Below are 27,571 nucleotides of genomic sequence, written 5' to 3' on the forward strand. Positions count from 1 at the left end.
GAGCGATGCCAGGAAAAGTTAGGATATGCACTTAAAAAAAAAAAAAAAAACAGTTTCCCTCGATAACAATGGCACACTTTATTGCTCTTTAGCTCACAATGGTTTTCTGTGCAGCTTGTGGTATTGCTGCAGTATCCTGTTATGGGGAACAATCCAATTCCTCTGACATAGTTACAGATCTGCCTTAGAATAACAATCAGCAAATACATCATTCAGGTAATACAGCCAGCAGCTACTTCAGGCTATTCTGTTTACAAATACAATCCAGAAAAAGAAGGTATAACTGTCATAAAAAAAGTCTGACTAATCAAACAGTGATCACATTACACAGAATTATGGACATTCAGCCACAGGATGCTTTGAGGGTACTTTTACATCTCATCTGCTGCTGTGTTATGAATATTTCATTTCAGCAGTCAGCAGCATTGCAGTGGCATATTTCATATTTTTATGCAAACCCTTGCTCAGAGTAACATGCATTGCCTTGATGAATAAGTGATCTCTCCCTCTCATATTGTTAGACCATCAACAACTGACACACGCCAAAGACGTAGCGAACAAACAAACAAATGCACAACTGAGTGCACACCACTGATTGTAGTGTGTAGTAATTGTGCCCGTTTACGTGCGTGCGTGCCCGCTTATGTGTGTCAGAGTGTGCGTGTGTGCCTCTGGTGCCCTGCCAGACTCTGAGCCGGTTCTGCTGAGTGGGCAGATTCTCTGGCGGAGTGTCCCATTGGAGTGACAAGTGCATTTAGAAACAGCCTGATGGAGTCATTAACGGCAGCTCTGCTCATTAGCAACACACGCACGCACTCACGCACACATGAAGCGACGCCTCAGTTAACAATAGGTTATTACACTGACAGCAGATAAATCTATAAAACCTGGACGATGCATCGCATTTGTAAAAAGCAATAATACAGAACGTAATATCATTTAAGACGCAGGCTGACACATCCATTTATGAAAGCGAGCGATCACACACAAACACAAGCACAATCAAACTGTATCGATTACTGGAATAACAACAAAGCATCCTTTATTGATCCCCGTGTCCTCTTTGCGTATGAGATTGTAGCAATGTCAAGTAATCAAGGGCATTACAGCATCACACTAAAACACGCCGTCTTCCTGGAAAATCCTGCCGCTAACAGTACAAGACTCATCAATAAACTACCTCTTTCTGCAGGAAAACAGCTGATATTTTAAGCCTATTGCATGTTTCACTTCCACAAAAGCCTTCATTAAAATATGAATAAATCAAAGCTAAAATACTGCTCTAAATCACCGGAATACATACTTATAACCTGACAAAGCATGCTGTAATTGTGAAAGTATTTTTTAACATGTCTACTAAGCTACATTATAATATGCATTAGCCATTACATCACAGCTATGGGGGAGAAATAAATGGAAAAGAGCTTCAAAGGGAACATTATGTTCTTTCTGATTATTAGGCTCAAATGCCAGAGTTTCCTATTTGCATTGGATGAGTCATCCGCAGAGACATCAGCTTTATGCTGGGACTGATTCATGGTTAATACCGTAGTGAGACCCCCAGAGCCCAACTGCGAGAATCAAACATTCACTGACACTTAGTGGCGGCGTGCATGTGAGGAATACACCAGACAATCATTTAGAGACACACAGCAATGATCCTTAAAGTGGCTACGATACACAGCCAATTATGATCTGAACTGATGGATAAGGAGGTGCTAAAGGTGGTGTGGACCGCAGCTTTATGTGACTCAATTATTTACCAGTTGAATTATGTAGTTTTTGCTATGCTGCCTTTGTTGTTGTCACATTCAGAAAACAGAGCTCTATTACCGTAGGATTGTAATGCGTTGGTAAACAAGCCGCCATTACCTCTAGCCTGCCTCTATTAGTGTGATTCTCAGCTCATTATAATGGGAGGAATTCCAACTACATACTGATGAATTACTGCAGTCAAGACAACACTTGTTAAACCAACCAAAGGACAATAAACATGAGCTGATTTATGGCAGAGACAGGACACAAATACATAAACATTCAACACAGCAGCCCAGAAAATTGTAAACACTGCAGCAGCTTTTTTGGAGTGAAGCAGTGGCCCAAAAAAGAAAAGTGAATATTCAGTGGGTGCTTACCTAGCTGTGCCCTCTCCCTCTGCACATCCTTGAAGTTCAGTCCGCTGGTCAAGGTGCTCTCTCTGTAGCGGTGGAGGGCCTCCCGCCTCCCGTTGGTCCCCAACTCCCGCAGCACCGAGGGTTTGAGGGGCTCGGCCTTCAGCCCGTGGGCCCATCCTGAGTCTGGTACCGTCCACTTCACCAAGTCCTCCAACCGAACAATCACCTTCTCAGATACTGCGATTACTTCGTGCTGAAAGGGGAGGACAGCAGAAACTGTCTTACAATCACAAATGCAGATCACCAGGGTCAAAATCAAAGTTCAAACAGGACAAACAACAGAATGTCCTTATTTATCAGCTAAATTGGTATGAGCGTCAAGCAGCAATATGACTGCGGGTGCACATTAGTGTAAGTAAATTAACAGCAGCATGAATATGGATGATGCGGATGATTGCTGAATTGAATTTACAGCAGCATTTAAATCAATGTCAACGAGGACGTAGATGTTTTTTATATGTTTTGATAAACATTTATTGAACGAGGCTTCTCATATGCAGTGTGATTGTTTTGATTTCTTTTTCGTTATATTAAGGCTCATTAATTACTATTATACTTCAAAGTGTAGAAAATTAGAAGAAAAAAGGAATTTGCTACAGACACACATAATGAAGGTTTAAAAGGCAGCTGATAGTTTCCTCTTTGACACACAAACTGCTTGTAAATAACTCAATAACAGAAATGTGTTAAGAGATATGAACTCAACTGCAGTTTTTGTGTGCACAGAGTCAGTTCAGTTAGTATACTTTCTAACTCTCCTGTGTGTTTTTCTCCTAAGATAGACTTGGCCCTTTTTTAATAACTCTTATACTTTAAAAACTACAAGTTATATGGAGAAGGAAAGAGGCAGAGATGCTTAAATGTGTTTCCATTTGAAGGGCTAATGGCTGAAGTGCTTGTTACCAACAGAGTGGAGTGCACTGGAAGACGGCTATTACAGAAACAGAGAAATCTGGAGGACAGATGTGTACATGCAGAAACAAAGTTGGGCTCTGATGTTTACTTTGGTTATCTCCAATTTAGCGGACATCTGTCTGCATGTACATATTTTACCTCAAGATTAACATAACATTCACTTGATCCCATATATTGTCATATTTCTGTCTGTGGTGTGTGTATATAAAGTGAGTGGGTGAAGTTAAAGTACGCCTATACAACCTAATAAAACTCAAAACAACCACACTGCAGTAAATCCTACATTTGTGAGCCCTATGTCAGGTTTTGTTGTGATTGAAGAGTGGAATAAAGTTTATTGACATTTTCATGGTGCAATTCCAATGCTGATTTGTGTTTTCTTTATATTCCAAAAGCATATATTAACACATGAGCATAAGGTGGTTTTTCAGCTTCTTTTCTGTCTATACAATTACCCATATTCAGTTCTCACATCATCTGTAACTACAGGCATATCAAATCCCAACCAGTTGGAGACAGTATTTCCTTATAAAGGAAAAGCCTGCGAGGGATAGCTTGATATAGCTGTGCCTCCCTCACTAAGTAGAAACATCAAACATGGGTTTTCGGTCTTCTTATAATGAGCTGTCTTCAGCTGTCAAGTGGTGGCGGGTGGTTGTAACCGGCTTTCCATGCAATGAAAAACTGACTGCTGTTCCTGCCTTCAGAAAAGCAGGCCATTTGAATAATGTAGAGCAACAGTAAATAGCATTCACCCTGCAGCCAAAAACCACATTGTACTGTATCTCTACTGAATTAGTGACTGTACTTTGATGCAATCTACTGATGGCAGACAGAGAAACAAACCATGAAATATTCCAGTTCAGTCCACTCAAAATAAAAATAATACACTCAATGTTCTGCAGCTGACATATGAATCAAACAGTAATACTTCATGTTATTTAATAGCACACCAGGGCATACACACAGCAATAGCAAACCTTAAAAACACACAACCATTCCCGCTTTATCAATCAGCTGAATGACACGGTGCCTTGTGTGAGTGTCAACAGATCCTGTTGGGGGACTTGTTCAGCTCGAGAGCAAAACACAACAGGTGAGAGCAATTCAGCAGCTGTCAACACAGTCCAGAATATAATCAGTCTATGAACGGAGCCGCAGCTCTAAAAACAGGCTATATCCATTAGTTGTGCCACACTCAAGGTTTTTTTTTTTGTTTTTTTGGTTTAGTTTTGTTTTTTACCAGCCAAAAGTCTGTGGGCTGCAGTGTTAGGCAGCACCTTACAGTCAGGAAGCTGCATGTGGGCTTGTGGTTTGCGCAAGTCATGATATTTGATTGAGAAATGTTCAGTCAAATTCTGTAAATTTGAGAAATGTGCTGCATAGCCATGTAGGGGTTTTTGAAGTGACAGTTGATTATTGAGAAACATCAACCACAATAACTGTTGCACCATGTTCCAGTGCAAAAATACACATGGGCATAAAAGAAACACAAGCTATACTTTCTCAAATGAAAAATTATTTTGTTCAATACTAATTAGTTTGTATTTTGTTTACAATCTTTTAACTAAAATTTTGAGCATCCATCCAGTCAAACAAACCCACATCTAACTTAAAAATAAAATCTAATCATATAAATCAGAAAAATAAGCTAATTTGACATGTGAAAAATAAGAGCTCCTCACAAACACAGCACAGTCTATTTTTAATCTGGTACACTTTCTCTCAAATGAGCGAAGACAATGTTAGTTTGTTTAATGTTAATTAGTTTTTATTTTGTTATCTGTCTTTTAATTACAATTTTGATCATCTATCCAGTCAAACAAACCCACATCTAACTTAAAAACAAAATCTAATCCTATAAAATACGCTAATTTGACATGTTAAAAGCTATTTTTCTTGATACACAGATTTAGTTCTATTTAGTCGGTGTCTATTTTTAGTCTGGTCGTCAATCATATTTCCAGGACAGGCTAACCATGGGAGCATAAGACACGCCTTATAATATATTTATAATGCAGCAGCTATAGAGTCTGTTACCCTCTATGACAATATTTTGTCTTAAAAAAGAGCTCTAGAAACTTGGGGGCTCTGGTCTTCTGTAAATGCCGCCCGTCCACACTGTGCTGTCATATCGAGTTAGGCAGCTGATAGTTTAGCAAAGCAGCAGACACAGCCAGCAGGCCACTTGATAATATAGGTCAGAGGACTGCCAGCCCACAGCCAAGAGGTGACACTCCACATCAGTAACACACCAAACAACCTGGTGTCATTTTAGTGACACATCATACACAGATACATTAAGAGCATTTAATGTCTAAATGTGCTTCTATAATTCTATCCTCAGGTAGACTGATAAATGCACCCTTTTACCGCACATTTTATATTGAATTAAAATAGAGGATAACACATTAACAAATGGACGTTACATTCTGTTCTCGTTCTTCTATCAATAATTCATGTTATTGCAGCAACAGCATGATATCCCCGCAAACATTACTGAGTGAATTTATTGCTGTGACTGCACATAATAGACTGAGAGTGGGGGGAAGGGGGGCAGACTTCTGCTGTGAAAGTGTAGATAACTCTGTTCCAACAACCCATGACTTCAGCAATCTCATTGAAATTAAACTCACTAAAATCCATATCATTCAATTTATATGGGTGCAGCGGTGTAGTGGTGGCAAAACAGCTCTTAAGGGACATTCCTGATTCTATTTTCAGTGATCCAATTAGAAACAATACACCCTGAAAATATTCCATATTACCCCAAAACAGTTCCCTGTCAGAGTCCACGCCGCTGTGTGTGAACAGTAAAGGGGACATTCCTGACTGTCAGTGTTCTGCAGCCGAGCATCTCATCGCTCGGACAGGACTTTCAGCTTAGGAGTCGAGGGGTGCAGGCTCCCAGTGGGTGGGTGTCTTTCTATACTGTGACTACACACACACACAGGCACATATAGACGCCCACACACACCCACACAGAGTGCTCCTGTCATGCTGGGAAGGTTTCAGCCTGCTGCCTCTGAGAGGTCAGCGCTGGAATTCCTAAGGCCAAAGGAGATTAGTAATTGAGTAATGGACATGGTGACATGGACAATGAGGAGACAGAGGGAAAGAGAGAGGGAAGGAGTGAGCGAACAAGGGTATGAAACACAATATGCGTTCATTATCTATCTTCCCTCCCCATGACTGACCTTGGCTTCGATGTCCCAAAACAAACTTATCTTGGAATTAAAAAGGAGCTCTGGGGAGTAAGCCAGGGACAATTGAATTAGAATAAGTTTTTTTGAGACTGCCCAAAGACTAGAAAGAGTTCAAGATGTGACATTTAAAAGGTGAGAATTATTGTACATACTGTTCTGCCACTTAATACATGCAGTGTATTCATATGCATAAATGTTGCGGTATTATCTGCAGGGTGCTGAACTCATCTTTTATTCACTGATTCCATTAGAAGATTGCTCTTACATGAGCTGGGGTGATATATGAACTTAGCATTCTTTTACAGATATAATGACAGAGAAAAATAGCAAGATAACACAAGTTTTCAAAGGCTTTCTCAAAGTGGGTGAGGCATCCATCATGTAAGGTGACACTGTAAAAGAGCTGCGTCAGCTCCCTTGCTTCGCTGCAGCTTTGTACCCTTGTATTTTAGCAAATGCACACAAATATGACTAAATGCATAACCATTCCATATGCTCCATCTAAGAAACCGCTGTTAAGAATGAAAAATATTGGCTTGAGTATTAAGCAAGTGCTTCTCGTCTGTGGCTCCCTTCTCCTCAAAGGTTATAATAACGATCCACTGTAGCTGGGGGCACTGAAGTCATGCATCAAGCCAAATGTTTGCCTGTTCAAGTGGTTAGTCAATGACAAAGTGGAAAAAACCAAGCTAAGGAGCACCAAAAGTCTCTTGTGTGTTGACAAACCAGGCGCTGCTGTAACATATCATTACTTTAGGCTGCAAAGACACAAAAACAGTTTGATGAAAAAAAAAAAAAAAAAAAAAGAATCAGAAGATAGTGAAGCACTGGAATGACAACTCCTAACCCAATGGGAAATGTTAGTGGAGTTTTTTATAGCCTTTGAAGTCGTGGGTATTCCATTTTAAAGGTTTTAAATTACACTATCCTAAAAAGCTGGTAATAATTTACATGCTATTTCAGCAATGGTGAGGAATTCACTGGAGGGCAGTGTTCAGAGTTAATGACTTGTTCTGCGGCAGGAGGAGGCACACATGCGCACACGCCACACATACACACAAGCCCCCCACCTCTAAATTCCTGCCATTGTTGTCTGAATAGGGAGATTTGGTATATTGCACAGACTGGCCAAGACAACAGAGCAGTATGGAGATTTTAAAAATGGCCACTGTAAAAATGTACCATATCACATTTACACCCGACTCATTCAGCAGAATGACCTTATCCGTCAAAACGCTGGTCGCATATCTAAGCCACTTACACTTAACTCAACTAGCATCCCAGATGCCTGAATTACCCATTCAGGGTTTTTCCCTTAGGAAAAATCAAAGAAGCAGCAAATGAATACAATCTAATTTCCCTACAAGCTGGCTTTCCAAGCACTGAAACACATGCATGGACTACTGCCATGTACTGAAGAAATGGCTCTGGACGCATGCCAAAGTGTTTTCCACAGCAATCAATACTGGCCTACTGCTGCAGTCCCCAGCCTGTCAGTGTGTGTGTGAGTGTGTGTGTGTGCCAAAGCCTTGTCAGCTAGAGGGACAGAATAGAGGAGAAGAGAGGTCAGATGAAATCAGAGGTGATGATAATAGCACATTAATATAACATGATCCAGAAATATTCTCTGCGGTTGTGAATTCCCATTAAGAGCAACTTGCTGTATTTGCACTGAAGTGGGATATATAGCATAAGATAAGCATAAGCAATTAACCACCTGAAGTAGAGTATACAATAAGTGGGTGTTGTGTGGTGAGCTGTTATCTACAGCAGGTCTCTCCTGAAATAGGGAGTCCAAAAACAGAAAGTATTAGAGCCGGCAAAACGGTACCAGCAGCAGAGGCGAGCCATTTGGAGGGAGAAGAAATAATATGTCACTCAGTGAGTTTTAAAACACATGTGACTGTTTAGTCGGTGGCAGTTTGCAGGCAGACAAATAGAGCAGAGGCCCCAAAAGAGGGTTTGTCATAATGGGTGAGCAACTCAACACAAAGCTTGTTTAAAGAGCAAGCAGAGCTCAACTGGTGGGGGTAAACACTGCACGTCAGAATGAGATACAATGAAAAATAGAGCTTCCTCCACATATGGACTTAATAATTAACGCAGAATAAATAGATTAATAAATATTCTCTGGATCTGTTTATCAACGACTCAGCAAACACAGGCGCCGAGAGTTACGCTGATTCACCCAATCATTATTTTTATTTCCATCCAAAGCTGACTGGATTTAAAGCTGGCTGCGTTTAAAAGGAATTGACCTCCAACCCGGTGACAGAAGAAAAACAAGCACAGTAGGTCATGGGTTGGTTCCTCTTGTCACTGCACAACACAGCAAAACATGGCAAACACAGAGCAGGAGAGGCTGAGAGCAAACAAATACCTGAGAAATAACCAGGAAATTACATCATACCTTAGCACTGAGAACACAAGTGAATCAGTAATCCAATTCTGGTGAGCTAGTTCAATAAAAGCTGCTCTGATGTCTGTGTCTTGAAAAAGTCATGCCTTTTGGTATTTTAAGGACATTAGCTTCAGGCTTAAGATACAGACTATCTATAATCTGGCAATAAAGGGAGCAACATAGAACCAGGTGTTTAAATGTCAAATGTCAGGAAGTGTTTCTGTTTAATGTTTTGTGAAAATATTGAAAGGAAAGTGATCTGAAAGCACATGACATGAGTCTGATTAATATCAAACCTGTGGCTTTCCCTCATTATGCTGTCTGTGCTCATTTAGTGGTAAAACCGTGTGAAAACAGCACACTTCCTGATAGCTGCAAGTTATCAACTCCATATCTGTATGAGTCACAAGGCTAATTTGAAGTCTTGACTGTTAACCGGACTATTATAGATTTACAGTTCAGTGTAACTCCACCGTCATCAGTCTGTTTAATATGCTACTAAATTCAGGAGAAAATGACTAATATTAGTTAGTTAATAAACTCCCTGCTTCCCTCAACAATTAAAAATTAATTATTACAACCTTCTCACACATACTTCATTGAGGCGATGAGCTGAATATAACAACCAGCCATATATCACAGGGTGTTTTTTTTTTTTTTTTATCCTGCTTTACAGTTCCTGTTTGTTTTTTGGATTATGTGTTGCATCTGTAAGCGTTCCTAGCTGACTCATGCAGCGCAGATTAGTGTTATGGGGCAAAGTCAGCGAGAATCTGAATGGGCTCAGTGAAGGTCATAAACTGACTTGAAGTTGTCAGGGCAATTTCCACTGTGTAATACACAGTAAGTAGTCCGATTTGCTGAGAGCGGGAGGTTTGACAAGCCCTTTAATTTAGGTCAGCCTTCAGGCACACACATTGCACTTAAACATATCATCCCCAAATTATATTATTGTGCCGTTTGACTGATTCTATAATCAGAGAGAAACTTCAAAGCAATGCATCTGTCTGTGGCGCAAAAATGTATAGGGACTGTGTGCTGATTCAAGGTGCTGCATAATTCATTCTTATATGCTCCATAACATCAAACCCAAACTGCAGCAGGTGAGTTGTCTATTGTATCACTATGTGCTGCACTTTAACCCTTTCATGCATGAATTATGAGAACTTTAATCAAGATTTTTTTTTTTTTTTCTGGAGTGTATTCCTAGTTTATTCCTCTTTAGGCATGAAAAAATATCTATGCAATTGATTTTTTATTAATCTATTTTTCATGGAGTTACAAAAGACACCATGTGTTTAATTTTAGAAGCAAAGAAACATATATTTACAGATATACTATGTGAAAACTATGAAATAAAAACATTTTTAATGCTGCTAACCTGATATTTTCTCACATTTTAACACACCTGCATGCTGATAATATGCCAAAAAACAAAACAAAACAAAACAAAACAAAACAAAACAAAAACAAAACAAAAAAAAACAAGCAACTTTTGTTTTAAAAAAACAAACAAAACAAAACTGTTTATTTCAGTCTAGTAACAATTATCAATTTTTTACGCTCAAACATGTTACTGCAGATCAGGTTTATCTAGAAGAGCAAAGTTCCAGTAATGGTATGAATTGCAGTATATGGGATGATGCACAAAACAACAAATCCATAAATATCCAAGAAAACCCCTTTGATCAGCTGCCCACTGTAGTGACCACTATGCATGAAAGGGTTAATATCTTAAATACTTTGATTTGCATTGCAGCGCAGCCCTTTTGGTAGTTCATATAATCTTTTCCAGATATACCCAATGGACTGGAATGTAAGCACTTTGCAATGCAAATAAGTCTTTGGGAAAGGGGCGGAGCTGACATGTCATTGCGCAAGTGTGGCTTCAGAATCGGCGATGTATGCACTTAAAGTAATTACAAAATAATTGCAGCGTGTTAAAGGCTAAAGCGAGGGGGCTTCAGGAGATGATACCAGCTCACAGAAAAAAAATCTGCCACAAAGATGATAGCTTGTGTAAGCGGCCGGCAATAAATAGGCACCTTTCTCATGAAAGGGAAATGTGATAGCCAGTCTATTACTCAAGAGGAAAGAATGTAAGTAAACCATCGGCGGAAGAGTCAAGTACAAACACGGCTTTGTCCTTCCCCATAAACAATATAACAGCAGAGCAGAATCATTTCCATCTAGTGATCAAAAGCACAGGCTGGTAATTCTAGTACTGTTGTCGCTATGTGAGGGATATCAGAGAGACAACAACAACACATCATTTGTTTTGTGGCCGCTGAGGAAAAACTACTCCCAATAATCAAAGTGTTATATCATTCAGCGCACCCAAGTAACCGGATCACAAGCGCCACATATGGACACAGTCAATCATAACTATTGCTTTTCTGTGCCAACAACGGCGTAATGTCACACAGAGGCGTTTTAAGTGCTGCTTCAAATGTGAGCTGTCAATATCACATTGTTAAGGATGGAAATGTCCACATGGAAAATGATGCAAAGCGTGCAGAGGAGTTAAACCGTGTCAGCACTGGTTCGGCTTTAGGAGTGGAGGGGAGCCTTTCAACATCAGCCGCTGTTACAAAATATCTAACAACTATCGTTCAGTCAGATCTGAGCTAGTCTGATCCCATGCATTCATTACCGTTTCGCAATTTCCGCCCATATGTCAGTATTTGACACGCTTTGCCAAGAAATGAAATGACACAATCTAGGCGCAGGATTGTTGCGGATTTTCCCCTTTCTAACACAATTAACCCCACAGAGCGCAGCGGACACCTTTTAGAACAGCTGGACAAGTGCACATTCAGCAGCTGACACACAACAGACAAACTGCACAAGTCACACTGGGTAACACATACGGCTGGAGTCAGCCCTTTACTGCTGTTACATCTGTATCTGTGCGTAATGTGCCTGTGACACACACACACACACACACACACACACACACACACACAGACGGCCAAGTCTTAATGCAGTAAAGATGCTGTTAAATAAAATGTTCGCCAACAATGGGGAGAATAAACACGAGAAAAACCACGATCAGGCAGAATCACTGGTCAGACAGTTAATATTCCTACCTCTCCGTGAGTGACTGTTCGTCCCTGGGGTGTATCCTCGGGTAGAAAATAAAGTTTGGAGCTTGATAAAAGTTGCTTGCTTGTTCTTTCTTCCCAGAGCAGCTGAAGCTCCGCTATGCAAATAGGATCCTCCGCTTTACATCTGACGAAGAAAAAGTCTCCGAGAGACAGAATCCTCAGTTTGCCGTCCCGGTTAAATTTAAAGGCTTTGTAGAATATGTATGGTCCATGTAAACCGCAAGACGAGCCCACCCACTGTTGAGAAAAACAAAAACAGGCAAATTAATGAATGGCTTATCAACTCGTTCAATAAACAAATCGTAGTCGAGTGGACACCAACATTAAAAACATTCTCGCGTAATTACGCGCGGCTGGATACGATTACTTCACCAAATCTCAGCTTTGCGCACACAATTAGTATGACGGAACTATTTTTAGATGTTTAACATACAACACAGATGTGGTCATATTAAATGCAATGTCTCAAAGTTTTGTGGATGAGACGTGCGGGAACAGTTTAAAGTAGGAAGCGATTAACGTAACAGGAAAATAAAAGAAATCGACGGTTGATAACAAACGTTACCTTCAGTGAGTTCGGCTCCATCTCGACGTTATGAATTGATTAAACTCAACACGCTCTCCAAACTTGCTGGCTTGAATGGATTGCCGAAGGTCCTGTAAGGGACATATCTCCGTAGAGTTTATAAAACCGTGTATCTGCCACTAAAAAGTACTGGGAAAATACTTAATGTGGCAAAATACACTAGAGAAAATATTATTAAAATGAACGTATTAATTCAAAGATATAAATCTCTTTTGGCGATTTTTGGGAACATATTTACCCAACGTGGTCGTGTAAACATACGAAATATTAAGTAATATTCACAAAAATATGAACAAATTTCGATCAAATATGAACAATAGCTGCATTTAAAAACAATACGCACCGTTTATGTTGAATTATTCCCACGTTAAAGCTTTATTTGGCGCCAAAATACGCGTTCTGATGCGTTGGTGAAAGTAGGTGTCTTCCAGGACTTGTGTAAAAGACGTGCTGTATGAAAGCACATTTCTCACAGTAATGACACTGAGGCGCTTGCTGTGGATGCCTTCAAGAAACAATGTTACATGAAAGTTAATAGGGCTATCAAATGATTCCTCAAAAGGTAATGGAGGACCCGTGAGGTGCCGCTTTGGCTTTGAGCGGAACTTGGTATGCGCTATGGCACAGGCGGCCGCGTTGGTTTAGTGGAAATAATGGCCTTTATATTTTTGAGGCGAGCATAAAAGACAAAATTGGCCGAGTTAGAAAGCGGGCGTCACGAGACAGAATTCACGAGGCGGTCCATTATCCGGACATAAATCGTCTGAAAACGTCGCGCTGACCTTGTGAAGACAGCGGGATATTTATTTGACACCGGTTACCACATTTACAAGATTAAAGCCTCTTATATAATTATGTTGATTAATATGTACTATTAAATGAATGATTCCAGCGCAGTATTTGGAAACAGTATTTAAACCGGACTCAGTGATTCTAGTTTGGGTGTTTATTATAATTTGCGCAAACTTCCAGCTTTCATTTCCATTCTATGGACTCATTGTCCTCAGTCTCCGCCGGCTGTACGTGTCAGCTGTATTTTATCTGCTGTTTGGAATTATTCATGTCCCCTGTTAAAAGTACCCACTCAGTCCACAGGGCTGTGCTGTTTCTCCACTGTCACGCACCCTTTGCCCTGCATTTATCCACCACACAGATCACAGAGCATGCAACAGCGACATATAGGCCTACTTCTGACATCAGCTATTTCAAGTACAGTATTACGCAATGCGCTTTTTTTTCCTGAAATGACGGGCAGAGCATACAGGCGCATTGATTCACATCCAGTAAAGTGTTTTCCTGTCTGCAAATGTGACATGCTTTCTGTTTCTGGAGCAGCTGCTGCACGGAACTACTGCCTGGTGGGCTTTTGAAAACATGCAGAGACAGATGAGGAAGAATTACAGGCATTTTAGGCTGAAGTACACATAATACCCACCCATCATATCAATACAGACTGAATTTACATAATATACTTGGGTTTAATGGGTTCATATGTCATATATTTACTAACAGCTACTTAACCCTCCGGTATCCCATCCAGCAAGGCCCTTACTAAGCACCAAGTGTGCGTTTTTGGCACACTTGTGGAATAATGTCAAAAAAAAATTTTCATACAGTTTGTTTTTAATTCTTTTACCCTTTTTTCTATTTCACCAACTTGAGCCGTAAATAAAAAATACCAAATACTCAATAATTGTCACATTTTTTAACCCTTTAAATGCTGTGTTTGTAATGTAAACAAACCATTTTTTTGGATGCAAAAAACACAAAAAAAAAAATTTTTTCAATATACTACATAGAAAGTGGATCACATATTTGATTTTTTCATCCTGGCATATGTCAATGATTAACAGCAACATTGGTTAATTTGCATCATTATTTTTGGCGCTAGGTCAAATGTTCAAAAATACTAGCATCTGTCAAAAAGTGTGCAAAAAATGCACACCTATAAATCAAACTATTAAATATATATTGATTTATTTTTCTGCTCTAATTTGATTCTATTTTTGTAAATCAAGGTCAGCCCTAATCATACATATCAAATGGAAGAAATAGTGCGTTTTAGGCACACTTGGCAGACAGATGCCAGTCTTGTAATTTTCTTTTGTTTACAATGTGCAAATTTTAGTTGGTGGCCAGAATTTTAAAGATCATGCAAAAATGAGCAACTTTTGAATTCTAACCTTATTTAAATTGTGAAAAATAATATGAAGTTTTTTTTAACACGAAGTGCAAAGTGTGCCTAAAAGGCGCACCCAGATACCGGAGGGTTAATAATGTACTAAACCTTTATAGACCGGTTGTAATTAATTGATAAGAACAACTTCTGGTTTGACAGTTTTTCACAAATTTAAAGCACATTTTTAAAGCAAATATTAATTATCAACATTTATATTAGCTTTAACCTCCTGAGACCAAGGAAAGTACAAGTTTTGGCTTTTTTGTAATTAAATAATTGACTATATTAAACATCATGATGCAACAGTTTTTTCAGATGCTTTTTTTAATGGAATGTCCTTTATGGTGGACAGTTTTATTTTGTTAGTTTTTTTTATACAGCTGTGAAACAAAACCCATAGCTGGGTCTTTGGAGGTTAAGATAGTCCAGAACTAATACTTTTTTCTTTTTATTAGTTTGTAACTGATTTGTAAAGCATTAATATTGACTCTTTACCCATTTAACCCATTAGACATGAGTTGTAAACCCTTTATAAAGGCCACTTTGTAGTGAGTATAAGAGCACTATGTTTTAATACTGAAATAGCTGAGGCAATGTTCTGTGACACCCGGATATTTTAAGTACCAGTTTAGTGCTTTGGTTCAGAGAAAAAGGTGGATTACACAGAGGCTCATTGTCTTATGTGCGGTTGCAGCAGTGTTGGGATTCCTGCAGTGAATCCAATATAAACCACAGCTCTTAGTGTTATCTTTCCTGATTTCTCTCACAGCAATTTCAGACGCTGAATCAATGGGGTTGCATTGTTAATAGCAGTCACCATAATGAAGTCCCTGGTTAATCAATGGCACCACTCAGGCTCTTATCTGGCAATTGCAAGTGTTTGCTTGTCAACAACCAGAGCCCAGCAGTGAGTGCAACATTGTGATGCAGATATTGATGTGAATTTAGATGAATCAAGTTGCACACTGAGTGTTAATTAGGAGGTTCAGGATGAAAAGTTGACTAGTGTCTTGGGTATTGGATCAGAATCCATGGGATAAAGCCAGACAATTTCAGAACAAAGGCTTATTTTCTCTAAAACTTAAAGGAATTGTATATGTGAAAGTAAAAAGAAAACAAAATACAAATATGGATCTAACTGAAACAAGTACTAGACTAAAACTGAAGATACACTTTACATTTACATTTCATGATCAGGACATAATATAACAGGATAAATCAAAATGTCAGTAATAATAACACAGACAGGTTGATAAGGGGACAGATAAACTCTTCAAAGAACTACCGCTCAATACGAAGCTTAAAGAGCAAGTGAGAGGAGTAAGCGGGTGAACGTAATAAGGTAAATAAAGCATGACAAAGAGTGAAATCAGGAGTCGATTAGTGATGGGGGTAGGAAGTGAGGTAGTCGATGAGAGGAAGTAAGGAAATAAAAGTAAACAGAGATTTTTACTATTCCAGTTGAGAAATGCCATCAAAGACCAACCATAATTAAAGGGTGCTTTCAGGTAGGGCAGGAAGTGGGATCAGATGAGCTACAAGCCTGACGTAGGACTTACAGCTGACAACAACTTCAGCTGTTCTGATGCGGCTTTCTTTGCTTTTTAGAAGGCAGGTCTTTTTTTGTTTTTTGTTTTTTTGTTTACAGCACAAAAAGGCTTGTGGTAACTGGTCAACAATTATCACTGTAACAGATGACTGCAAATACACTTGGTCTTTTGCTATTTAGACAGTATGAATTAAATTTGGGTAGGATTTTTGGTAGAATGAAGGAAGAGTCATACTAATATTTTGGAAGAAAAGATTTGTCCCCATCTCATACTAGAGCAAAGCAATGTAGGTGTTACATCCAAGAACTAGTATTTTTTTTCACTTGCACCCACTGTACATGTGCTTATACCTCTGTAGTCCTTACACGTTTACTGCTATTCCATTGATACTTAAGTAACTATTCAGATGTTCCATTGCTTGAAAATGAAAACCTGCAGGCGTCATCATCGTCACCACCCTTTCCACTGAAGGAAAACATGTAGCTGACTGGTGTTACTGTTAGCTGCTGTTAACTCCTAAGATATACGTATGTGGCTTCTGTTATCGGTTGGTTGGATTGATCACTTTCTGAAAAGAATTTCAGTCCTCAAATCCCATGAAAATATCAACATGACTGAATTATTTTGTCGGCAGAAAAAGCAGCAGAAGGTTAGAGAAGTAGAGCAGGCTGATGAAGAAACAGGCGCATATGGGGTGTTAGGTGATGTACTAATTAGGATTTATAGCCTAGTTTGTGAATTATATACAGAAGCATCAGTAAATATAGCCTTTGAAAGTTAAAATACTGGGTCTTGGATTTATTGTAAAAGCAAAATGAGAAATATATCAGAGAAAGTTGGTTTCATGAGATCATATTCACTCAATGTTTAAAACTGCCCTAAAAATATAAACAGGGCCATATTTGCCATATATTTCATTCTGTCAGTAGCATTTATAGTACCAACGTCATCAAATTAGGAGACTGGATTGGGGGAAGTTACTGGGATCATTGATAAGAATATTACATGGTGACTGGACCAACATCTAGAATATATACCATAGTTTTAAATGAGGAATGAATCAACACTTTTTTCAGAATTTCATTTGTGTTCCAATGATTGTCTTCACACCATTTTTTACAGAGCGTATCTACCGCTCCCACATGACACGGAAATGAGTAGATGTGAAACAAAACTGAATTTTCCTTGTAACTACTATGGCCTTGTGGAGAAAGGGTGTTGAAGTCTTCCTGTAATTCTATGTTCCCACTTTTGAAGTTTGTTTGTTGGTCACATAAGATTTCACTTTAATTGAGAAGTGAATTGTGAAAGGACCATGAGTAGAGGGTCATGACGTATGCATTGTGTTGAAAGGCATTTGAACAATTTGCCACCTTTCTTCTCAGATCTGTTGCCAATCACAACCATCAGATAGTATAAAATAGTCTCTTCCTGTGGATTAAAAAGGAGGTTTGAAAGGTCAGTGTGTAATATTTAATGACATCTAACAGTGAAGATTGTAACCAGCTGAAACCATGACAATGACATGTCTGCATGCTGCTCCTATTCTCTTAGGATCTAAAACCTCCAGTATATTTTAACAGAGTCTTTGTAGCTAGTGGGGTGCTATTTTTCATCATGCACTGTAGTGGTAAATCTGTCACATTGTGAGTAGAATCGAGAACAGTTAGATGGACTGACTCAGAATCCATTTAAAGGCTTTACCTCATTCAACCTCCAGTATGAATGAGCTAGAGCTACTGCACACCTCTGTGGACTGGTTTATGTGAAGGGAGGGGAACTGGCCTCGCCAAAACTATCCATCTACACTTGTTGAAGGATTTTCTGTTCTGCTCTTGAGATTTCAGCTGCAGAGGGATGTCCATAGCTCAGGATGGGTAGAGATCAGGCACTGATACCCACAAGATCTGGGTAAGTCTTGAAAATGATGGTGTTGGAAAATAAGTAGAGGTTCGGAAAACAATATCGAATTAACATTTTCTTTTTTTTTTTTTTAGCTCTGTTTGATCATCATCCAGTTCAGCAGATTGAAGTCTGGGCTTGGTTACTGAAGAACTGTTGTACTGGGCCATCTGTACGGACTCAGCGTCATCAGCCGGGTCACTGACTGAATCAACTTAACCTCCAGTCATGAATGTTTGTGGTTTGTGAGGCTCTTCCGGCCTGTGTTTGCTTGAAGCCCATGGAGTGCAGTTGTAGAATCCAAAGTGTCTCTGCCTCGCAGGGTGACTTCCTCCCTGAATAGGTCACAGAGGAGTGCACGTAACAGTAGCTCCAGTCTAAGTGCTGACGAGCAAGGACTCCAAAGATGTGACGCATTGTTATGATACATGCTTCTAAGGTTTTATATTTGTACCTGAAAAGGTCAGATTTGCAGCTCCACAGTAGTCTGAGTGCGCACTCTTGGGGATCGGCTCAGTCTTTGGAGAGCCAAAGTTCACTGCTTTCAGACACTTATAGATTCAGATGGTAGACGGCCAGAGAGTAAAACAAAGCAGGGCTCTCTTTACTGCCTTTACTGCTCTGGCAAAATCTTTAATCAAAATACATGCAAACTTTTAAAAGTTTTAAAGTACTGATTCGACAACAGGTTACTTTTAGAGAAATATGATGGACAGATTATTAGTATGGGTGACATGGTGGGGCAGTGGGTAGCACTTGTGCCTCACAGCAAGTAGGTCCTGGGTTGGATTCCAACACCAGTCGATGGTGGGACCTTTCTGTGTGGTTTGCATGTTCTCCCTGTGTCTGCGTGGGCTCTCTCCAGGTATTCCGATTTCCTCCCACCATCCAAAGACATGCAGGTTAATCTAAATTGCCCATAGGTGTGAATGTGAGAGTGATTGTTTGTTTCTATTGGCCCTGTGATGAACTGACGATATGTCCAGCGTGTACCCCACCTTCGCCCAAATGTAGCTGGGATAGGCTCCAGCGACACCAGTGAGCATAAAGTGGGTTCAGAAAATGAATGAATGAAGATTATTATCATGTACGAACATAATGATTTAAAAGATACTACCCCTTCTTTTGTAAAATCTGAGTGCATGTACCAAGACAGCTAATTCATCAATCTGACTTTAGTATGAACATAAAAAAACTTTCAGAAACCAATTTAAGAAACACGGCCAAGAAATAACATGTGTTATCCAGCGTCAGCACATAGCATTACTAAATCTAATAAGTCAATCCTCAAAGGCTGTGTTGTAAATCTTTCAGATTTTTCTACCTCAGGATAAGTTTATTGGGTCAATGTGCTCAACTAAATGAAATGCGATTACACAATACATGAATAGTTTGGGTTTCTTTTTTAATCTCTGTCAACGACCTCCAAATGAACAGATTGAAGAGGCCTTGGTGCAGGTAATAAAGTAAAAACTGAACTATTTTAAGGCACATACAGTCTTATTTGGTGCATGTAGCAAAACTGTACCGTGAGTGGTAAAGCTTTACTTTCTCAGCACAGGTGTTCCACATTCCTCATAATGAGGCAGCCTCAGCAGGGAGCCGCAAATGTGGTTGGAAAGCCACCTCAAAATGGAGAGCCGAGGTTGTGGTTTCAACCACAGCAAAGAAACACAAAGCCATTAAAATAGCATATTCCCTCATAACTCTGACCATATGCTGACATGTCTTAATGATGAATTTTGATTTTAGCTGGAATGACTTAAAATAATATTAACCATTTCACCTCTTTCTTCAGAGCCACAGTTGCAGTAGGATACAGCAGCTGCAAAGAATTAGAATCGACTTAAAGCCTAGCACTTACTAAAGAAGGAAAATGTGAGAATATACCCTTAAACACAAAGAGTCAGGCATATTTATTGCCTCGTGTTTGACTTTTACTTAAAAAAGCAAAACATCCCAATGTCATTTCAGAATTTATGACCATAAAAGGTATTATGAAAATCTACTGATGACTAAAGCAAGAAAGCCTCTGAGAAATGAGGGCAACACGCTTTATCTTCCACTCATTCCACATGCACAATTGCATTACACCAGTGGATCTCCATCTATCATCAATGGAAAGCCCTGGGACATTAAAAATCCATCAAGTAAATTTGTCCACAGGAACACGTTTCAATAGTAACTTTACACCTGCGTCTTTGTGCCGCTGTAATCACATGACAATGGCCCCGTCTGCAGGATGTCTTTAGGAAAGGTAACAGGAGCTCTGAGTAATGTCGCTGGGCTAATTTTAGACTCTCACACTCATTATAACATGGTGTTACATTTCTCTGCCAGTCCACCTACACGAGACAGCACATGCACAAAAAAAATCCAATTACCTTATTGAAATCATTATTTATAATTAAGATTTAAGTTAGGAGTGTTCATCTGCAGGCTCCTTGAGATGATTTCTGTGTATATTAGCAGGTGTCAGCCAGTGTACTATAGGCTGAATATTAACTGACTTTGCTCATAAATATTTGTGATGCTGTGATATCTCAGAACATCAAAGTACGTAGCTACCGCATGCAGAGAACTGTGTCTCTGCTGGATGATTATTGCTCACAGCAGAACTGATAGCCTCCTAGAAAAAGAAATATTTCTCTCCTTTTGTTCTTATCTAATATCAGACTTGTTTATCTGAGTAACCATACCTCATCATGTTTCATGCATAATTTATGGTTTCTAGAATCCACCTTTCAATTACAATATTCGACAAGCAGGCTGCCTCATTTCCAACAGACCCATTATTTTATCCATTCCTGGATGCAGAGCCACTGAGCGTATCTACCATCATGTATTTATATGTGTATTAGACACTGTAATTCATACGGCAAACATTGGTTAGCTCAGTCTGAATGACTGCCATGACAATGAACTAATTGCCTGCAAAACACAATTTCACATTCATGGGCCACTATTACAGCTGAATTGTTTGATAATGTCAAGTGAGTCATTTTATTAAGCGCCACGCAAATGTAATCATGCGGCAGGACAACGTGAATTCAAGTGTATACAAGTGTTAACATCACTATGGGTTTTAGGTTATTACTGCTGCAGCAAATGTAAATTTGGCTCATTGATGGAGAGTGCTCAGCTGAATCAGAAATGTGCAAACCACAAACTAAATAGGCTGCTTCATTCCCCTTCCATCTGCATACACATCAGCGCACATACACACACATACACATAGACCAGAGTCGCATTTTATATCTCCCCATCTGAAACCAGGATTAGAACCATGAATAATGTATTTATGTAAATGTCTGATGGGTATAACTATAAAAGATGAGAGTGATTGAAAAGGCATTTTGTTAGATTGAGTTACAGCTGCCTATGAGTTATGGATGTTTTCAGTGCAGAGAGGGAGCCGAGCACCCAAAAAAAAGCCAGTATTTTTGAAGGCAAAGAGGTCACAGTGTCACCTCCACATCTGAGGAATACATTAATACAGAACCTGATCTCAGCATTTACGATTTGCACGCTGCGTTTCAAACATCACTCAGGTTATTACACCCAGTGGTCAAACTATCATTGACTATAAAGTCGCCGAGGACACTGACCTCAGCATTTACCATCTGCGTAATGCATCACGACCGCCTTTCCTGTCAAACATCGAATTGTTATAAAACGGGCATAAATGTCAGCAGACATCTATGATCAGATTATTCACTGGTGCGTGTCAACCTCCCATCTGGGCTGAGATTGCTGCATTATGTATATGTCAAATAACTGTGTGTAAAGGCAATTACAATGCAGCCATTTTACGCCGACAGTTTTCTAGATTTCTCACAAGGTATTCTATTTGAATAAAAGATTCAGATGGCATGTGTGCAATACTGCTGTAATCTGTGTAATCCATGAGATATATCTGCAAACCGGGGCATAAAATTCAGCCTATTCAAGAATGGAGACAAAGGATAAGTTATGAAATATGACTGACAAGTGCTGAATTGTTCCATTAGAGCTGTGCAGCAAAAGAAATACAGTATTTTGTTCAGAGTGCAGAGCCTGAGCGCACATATTAAAGAAAAAAAAGCCTCTCAGCATTAATAATTTATCTCATTTTATAAGGCAATTTAGCAGTCACTTGAAGTTGCTATGGTGACAGGGGGGTATTTTGAGACAACTAATGACCTATGCAAAACCCACTCACTGTAAACTTCACTCAAGCTAAATGAGATTGCTGTCTGTGCTGTGTGTGATACATGGCTGAGAACTTAATCCCCACGCTATGCTTGGCCTTTTTCTGCACAGGACAAATTAAGGTTGTTAATATCAATGTAAAACATCTGTGGGCTGTTTACTGTAAAGGGAATATGAGCCAAGTAGCAACCAGGGGCCAACGCTGCACTACATAATAGTCTTTTGTTTTGATTGCTAATGCAGAATTCATAACAGTTGTCAAGCTCAGGTCAGAAAAAATCCAGTGAGTGAAAGGAAAATGAATACTCATGATATGGTTTGAATGTAATTCAATATGTTTCACACTAAATCCCTTTCAGTATCTCTTTATTTTTCAGCTTACGTCAAAGATTCCACACTGGAAAAGCTTTGAAGACCTGCTCTGTTCTGGGGCGAATCATATTTGTCCAATAACTGCTTGGCCTAATGCAGCTGTCGGGGCTGTGAGAGAATGAGTCATGTGTTACCCATTTCAGTCCAGTTTCTCCCATGCAAATGCCTGACATGTGTGACTCCGCAGGGCCCAAAGTTGGAACAGGATTTCAAAACGTGGGGAGAGAATCAAGGCCAGGGCTGTTTGACCTTTTAGCCACCTGCTTCACCCATAACCCGCACAGTGTACAAAAAGTTTACATTCAAGGAAACTATTGATTTGATGCTGTTTCTGACATGGCTTTTGTGTAAACTCAGCTGGCATTTAATGAAATGAATAAACAAAGAGGACATTGTTTCGTTGTTTTTCCTTAAATAGAGCTCCACTTTGGAAAATATGAGTTATGTTCACAAAGCTACAAATTGTTATATTTATCCTGAGTGCAATGGATTTTATTTAAATGGGACCTCTCCAGTCTGTATATTCTTCATCTTTTCCTTTTGTGTGGAGCTTTATGGTTATTAGCATACATTTCAGGTTAACTAATAAAGGTGTGACTGAGAGCTGTTTGTTGTGTCTGCTGTGGAAGCTCTGGTGTGCACTGCCACCTGTTGGACAGCTGCAGTAACAGCACAGGGCTGGTGACAGGTATATTACCCAGTGATTAGAGGAGGTAATTTGCAATGTAACATAACATCACAGTTATTAATGAACTACGAAGGTGTAGCTGGTGGTTACAGAGGCGACTGATAAGAGCTGCGACATGGTTTAATACATAGTGAAGAAACAGGATTAAACTGCAAAATTCTTCTCATCAGCTAACTACGGCAGCTGTCAGTGTATACAACACTTAAACTGTCTCGTAAAATCAAAACAAATGAAAACCTCTGCAAGGCAGTTAAGACCTAACACATTTATTGAACAGCAGCGGAAACCCAAGCCTATAAAAGCTTTAAGTAAAGAGAAAAATATAATGTAGAAATACATTAATTTGTGCACACTTCACACATTAATTTTAAGTGCTACTATTAAAAAAGATGAGAAATATCAATGCAAAGCATTTGTATTTTGTTTACTCTGTGAGGAATAGCAGCAGCCAGCACTGCACTGCACTGCAAAACACTTTTATTTAGTCAGTGAAAGGAAAATGAATACTCGCTATATGGCTGATTTTACATTCGAGTGCAGATGGTGCAGTTTTCAAAGATGCCTGATATCTTGGTTTGAAAGGATGAAATTTAAATATAGTCAATTTACATATCACACAGTTCAGGATGATAAAAATATTTTGTATGTCTGACAAACAGTGAATTGGAACCTCTAGGGGAAACTAGGAGTTCAGTGTTTTGCCATGTGCACAGAGCTCTGGACTGAACTACAAACCCTCTAGTTGGTGGATAACTCACTTAACCTCCTGAGGCACAGCCACCCACTCAAAATGAACCTTTTGAGGAAACATAAGAAGTCAAATACAGTTAAATCTAACACAAATATTATTTCAATTATTGTAGCAATACCTAACCAATTTTATAAACACTAAAAGATGTTTTAACACCAATGCATCATGCAATTGACCATAATCTTTATTGGAAAAGGAAGGTGAGTTTCATCATTCTTTTCTTTTTCTCATAGCAGTTTTTATTGCTTTCCCCCTTTGGAAGCATAATTTAAAGTCATACTTTTTTAGTATGTTGCACACCATTATAATGAGTGACATTTCCAACAACTGAGTTCTCACATGTATAACTGTCCTGCTCTATTGAATTCAACAGTACAAAGGATTTTCTGCTGACACAGCAAACACTGGAGCTCTACATTGGCTGCATAACAGCGCTGATTGAAGCAGCAGCACAGAGGGAATCACTGTTGTGTGATCAGTGAACAGAGCCCCTCGGCCATCTCTGTCATTATCATCTCCACACAGCCGAGAGCGGAGTCTGAACAGCAGCCTCACACAGACTCACGGCTAACACCAGGCCTGTGGTATGATGTTAGAAGGCCTCGCTGTCTCAGACAACAGAACAGGGTTTGTTCCACTTCATGACTGACTGGCATGTCTCTGCTTTGAAGGACGAAGTCGTTGTTGTTAAGAGGCAACACTCTGATTCTAAAATTGGTTTGATTTTCTGTTTCACAGCCACTTTTTTTGTAAATAGTTTACGCCAGACTTCAATTACTTGGAAAGCAGGAAACGGTAAACACCAGGGATGTGTTTCACAGATACATCGGTGGTTTCACAAAGTCTCAAGCTGCAATGCTTTTTGATGCAGGCTTAAAAAGAAAAAAAAACAAACATTCCCCCTCTAGCAAGAAGCTGGATCTACTATTCTCAGTGGCTGAATACGTCATTGTATTACACGTGATGAAAATCAAAATATGATGATGGACAATTTGGAACAAAGACAGGAAAAGTCTGTCTCCTTTCCAAGGTCACAGGCCTCTCTACTGTTTCCTTTCTTTTGTGCCGGCTGCTTGGCCAACATGGGGATTGATTTGAATAGAAATCAACTCAGCATGGAGCCAAGTAGGGCAATACAACTCCTGTGTGTGTGTGTTGGCTCATGTGCATGTCTGTGTGTTTTAGACTTAGCGAGTCACTGCAGGCATGGTTTGCCGAATCATATCCTGTATGTAGAGATAATAAGATCTGTGATTAGACTGCATTATACTGGTTTAGCCTAATGTTGGGTAAATCCTAATGACTCTGAATTCACACATTTTATTAATGCTTGGCTGCTCTTTTCAACTGATATTAACATAAAACCTGACAGTTAAACGATGCTGAATGATCTGCTAGATGACATAAAGAGCTGTACTTTTCAGCAGCTTTAGTCAAATTGAAAAATGTTTTAACAGCTACTGTTTTTGTCCATATTCATAATCTTCTATTTGACTCTATTCATTGCATTGTTTGGCTTGTTCTTTAATATGTCTGTAATAGTAATTATAATGACAAAGTGTGATGTATTAAGTAGTGTATCTAGAAAACTTTACATGGGTATCGCTATGAGTTTTACATGAATGGATTCAACAAAACATCCATAAAAATACTTGAAAATGTATTGTTGTATTATGTGCATATATCATGTGTTCTTCATGCAAAACATGACCAAGATCAGACAAACTGAACAAAATTGTGCAGCTCTTAAAAAATAAAAGTATTAAAACCTCTTAACATCCTCTCAACCCAAACCCTTTAGGATTAGGCTTACACAACATAACTGTAAGTGCAGTATGTATATATTATTTGGCTTTATTTGAAACACAACATAATGTAGTTTCTGTATTTAACATGAGATTAAAAGATTAAAATCTAAAACATCTGTTAAGAAATAGCTCACATCTAACCTAAACTTAACCTTAAAAGGGGTCGCCAGAAAAAATGAACAAAAAAAAAGAAAATATTCCACAACAAGTAAATGTTGTACACTAAAAAACTGAAAATAATAACCAATAATAACAGAAACATAACACTTTTTTAACCCATAAAGACCCAAACAGCCACTGGCAGCCAAAACCATCTACTGATCTAAAATGTTTAATAATTTCTGAGCCACTAAACCTATTATTACGTTAAAGTAATTGGTGTAAAATATAGTTATTCATCTTTTCATGGTCATCAGATATGACCCATTTGGACGTTCAGGGGCTCTGTAGTGAACATGGAAATGCAATCATCTTCTACAACATTGATTCACCAGTAAAAACCATGGAGTTAGATCAGTGACAGTGGATGGAGAGGCTTGTTTTTAGACTCTGTTATTGACATTGACATGGATTCTCCCGTCAAAATTTTTCCTAATTGATAATTTCTAGATTCTGGATAAACTTAGTGCTGAAATGGTCTAAGTTCTACTATGTGCTACAAACTCACGTGTGGAGTCAAGGAAAAGTTGAGGCAGCCAGTCTTCAGAGCCAAACAGGTGTTTATTTGTTGAACACAAATGAAACACGCTGAGAGAAACCCCGGGGCCAACTCTGAAGAACACCCTCACATCTCCATCTTTTATATCATTTGGGCTTGGTGGTATCTCCGCCCCAAGCCCTTCCCCTTACTTTGTAACTTTTGGGTGTTTTCCACTATTACGTCCTGTCATCAGTTTTTATCAGTGTCCAGGTGTTTGTTCCCTGTCTAAAAAAAGAATAACGGCTGGGCAGCTCCACCCACATTCTCTGGGTTTCGCCATCTCAGCCATTACCCTGTCTTTATTTTGCCGCTTGGATACATAGATACAGGGATATATAGATGACATGTTCAAGTACATGTGGCTTTAACATACAGTAATATACCCTACGTGGTTCAACCTGTTTTTTATCTGTCCTTACCTGGTGTTCTTCTCTCCGCACCTGATATCTCCCTAACCTTCCACCTTCCAACAGGGAGACTGGGTGCTTTCCTTCAGAGTCAGCATAGTGATTAAACAATTCATACAGTTCAAACTTTGACATTTGGACTCAACAATATCTTTGTGAAAAAAGTCACTTATTTTTCAATTCTCTCTGTTTTTGTTATGATAACCCTCAACTTTAACCCTTTCATGCATATTGGTCACAACAGTGGACAGCTATTCTACATCTGTTCTCTAATATATTCCTGGGTTTTGTTGTTTTAGTTCGGTATGAGTTAACTCAGTGGACACCCATGCATCATCCCATACACTGACATTCATACCATTACTATAACTTTGCTGTTCTTGATAAACCTGATCTGCAGTGACATGTTTGAGTGTAAATCAATTGCTAATAAAAATTGCGGATATGATAAAATGTGAGAAAACATCAGATTAGCTGCATTAAAAGTGTTTTGATTTTGTATATCACTTTCTGATATTCAAAAATTAAAAACATGGTGTCCAGCGGAGTGGACATTTTTGGAACTCCACAAAAAATTATGAAGGTAGATTTGTTTCTTTATTGCTTTAACCCAAAAAAATATTTTAAATTAAAA

At 39.0% G+C, this 27,571-nt stretch overlaps 1 protein-coding gene across 1 annotated transcript in view; it reads right to left on the minus strand.

Annotated features, from left to right (window-relative positions):
• The window catches only part of arid5b (AT-rich interaction domain 5B), an 83,155-nt gene extending 70,676 nt beyond the window's left edge, over window positions 1-12,479 (minus strand). Inside the window, exons 1-3 of the mRNA XM_030155506.1 lie at window positions 12,369-12,479; window positions 11,786-12,040; window positions 2,136-2,367 (exon numbers count right to left, since the gene is read on the minus strand). Coding sequence (XP_030011366.1) covers window positions 2,136-2,367; window positions 11,786-12,040; window positions 12,369-12,389 — 508 coding nt within the window. The 5' untranslated portion in view covers window positions 12,390-12,479. The remainder of the gene's footprint in view (window positions 1-2,135; window positions 2,368-11,785; window positions 12,041-12,368) is intronic.
• Between the last annotated feature and the right edge of the window lie 15,092 nt (window positions 12,480-27,571).

This window comes from Sphaeramia orbicularis, chromosome 15 (genome assembly GCF_902148855.1).
Source record: "Sphaeramia orbicularis chromosome 15, fSphaOr1.1, whole genome shotgun sequence".
In the NCBI taxonomy this organism is placed as follows: domain Eukaryota; kingdom Metazoa; phylum Chordata; class Actinopteri; order Kurtiformes; family Apogonidae; genus Sphaeramia; species Sphaeramia orbicularis.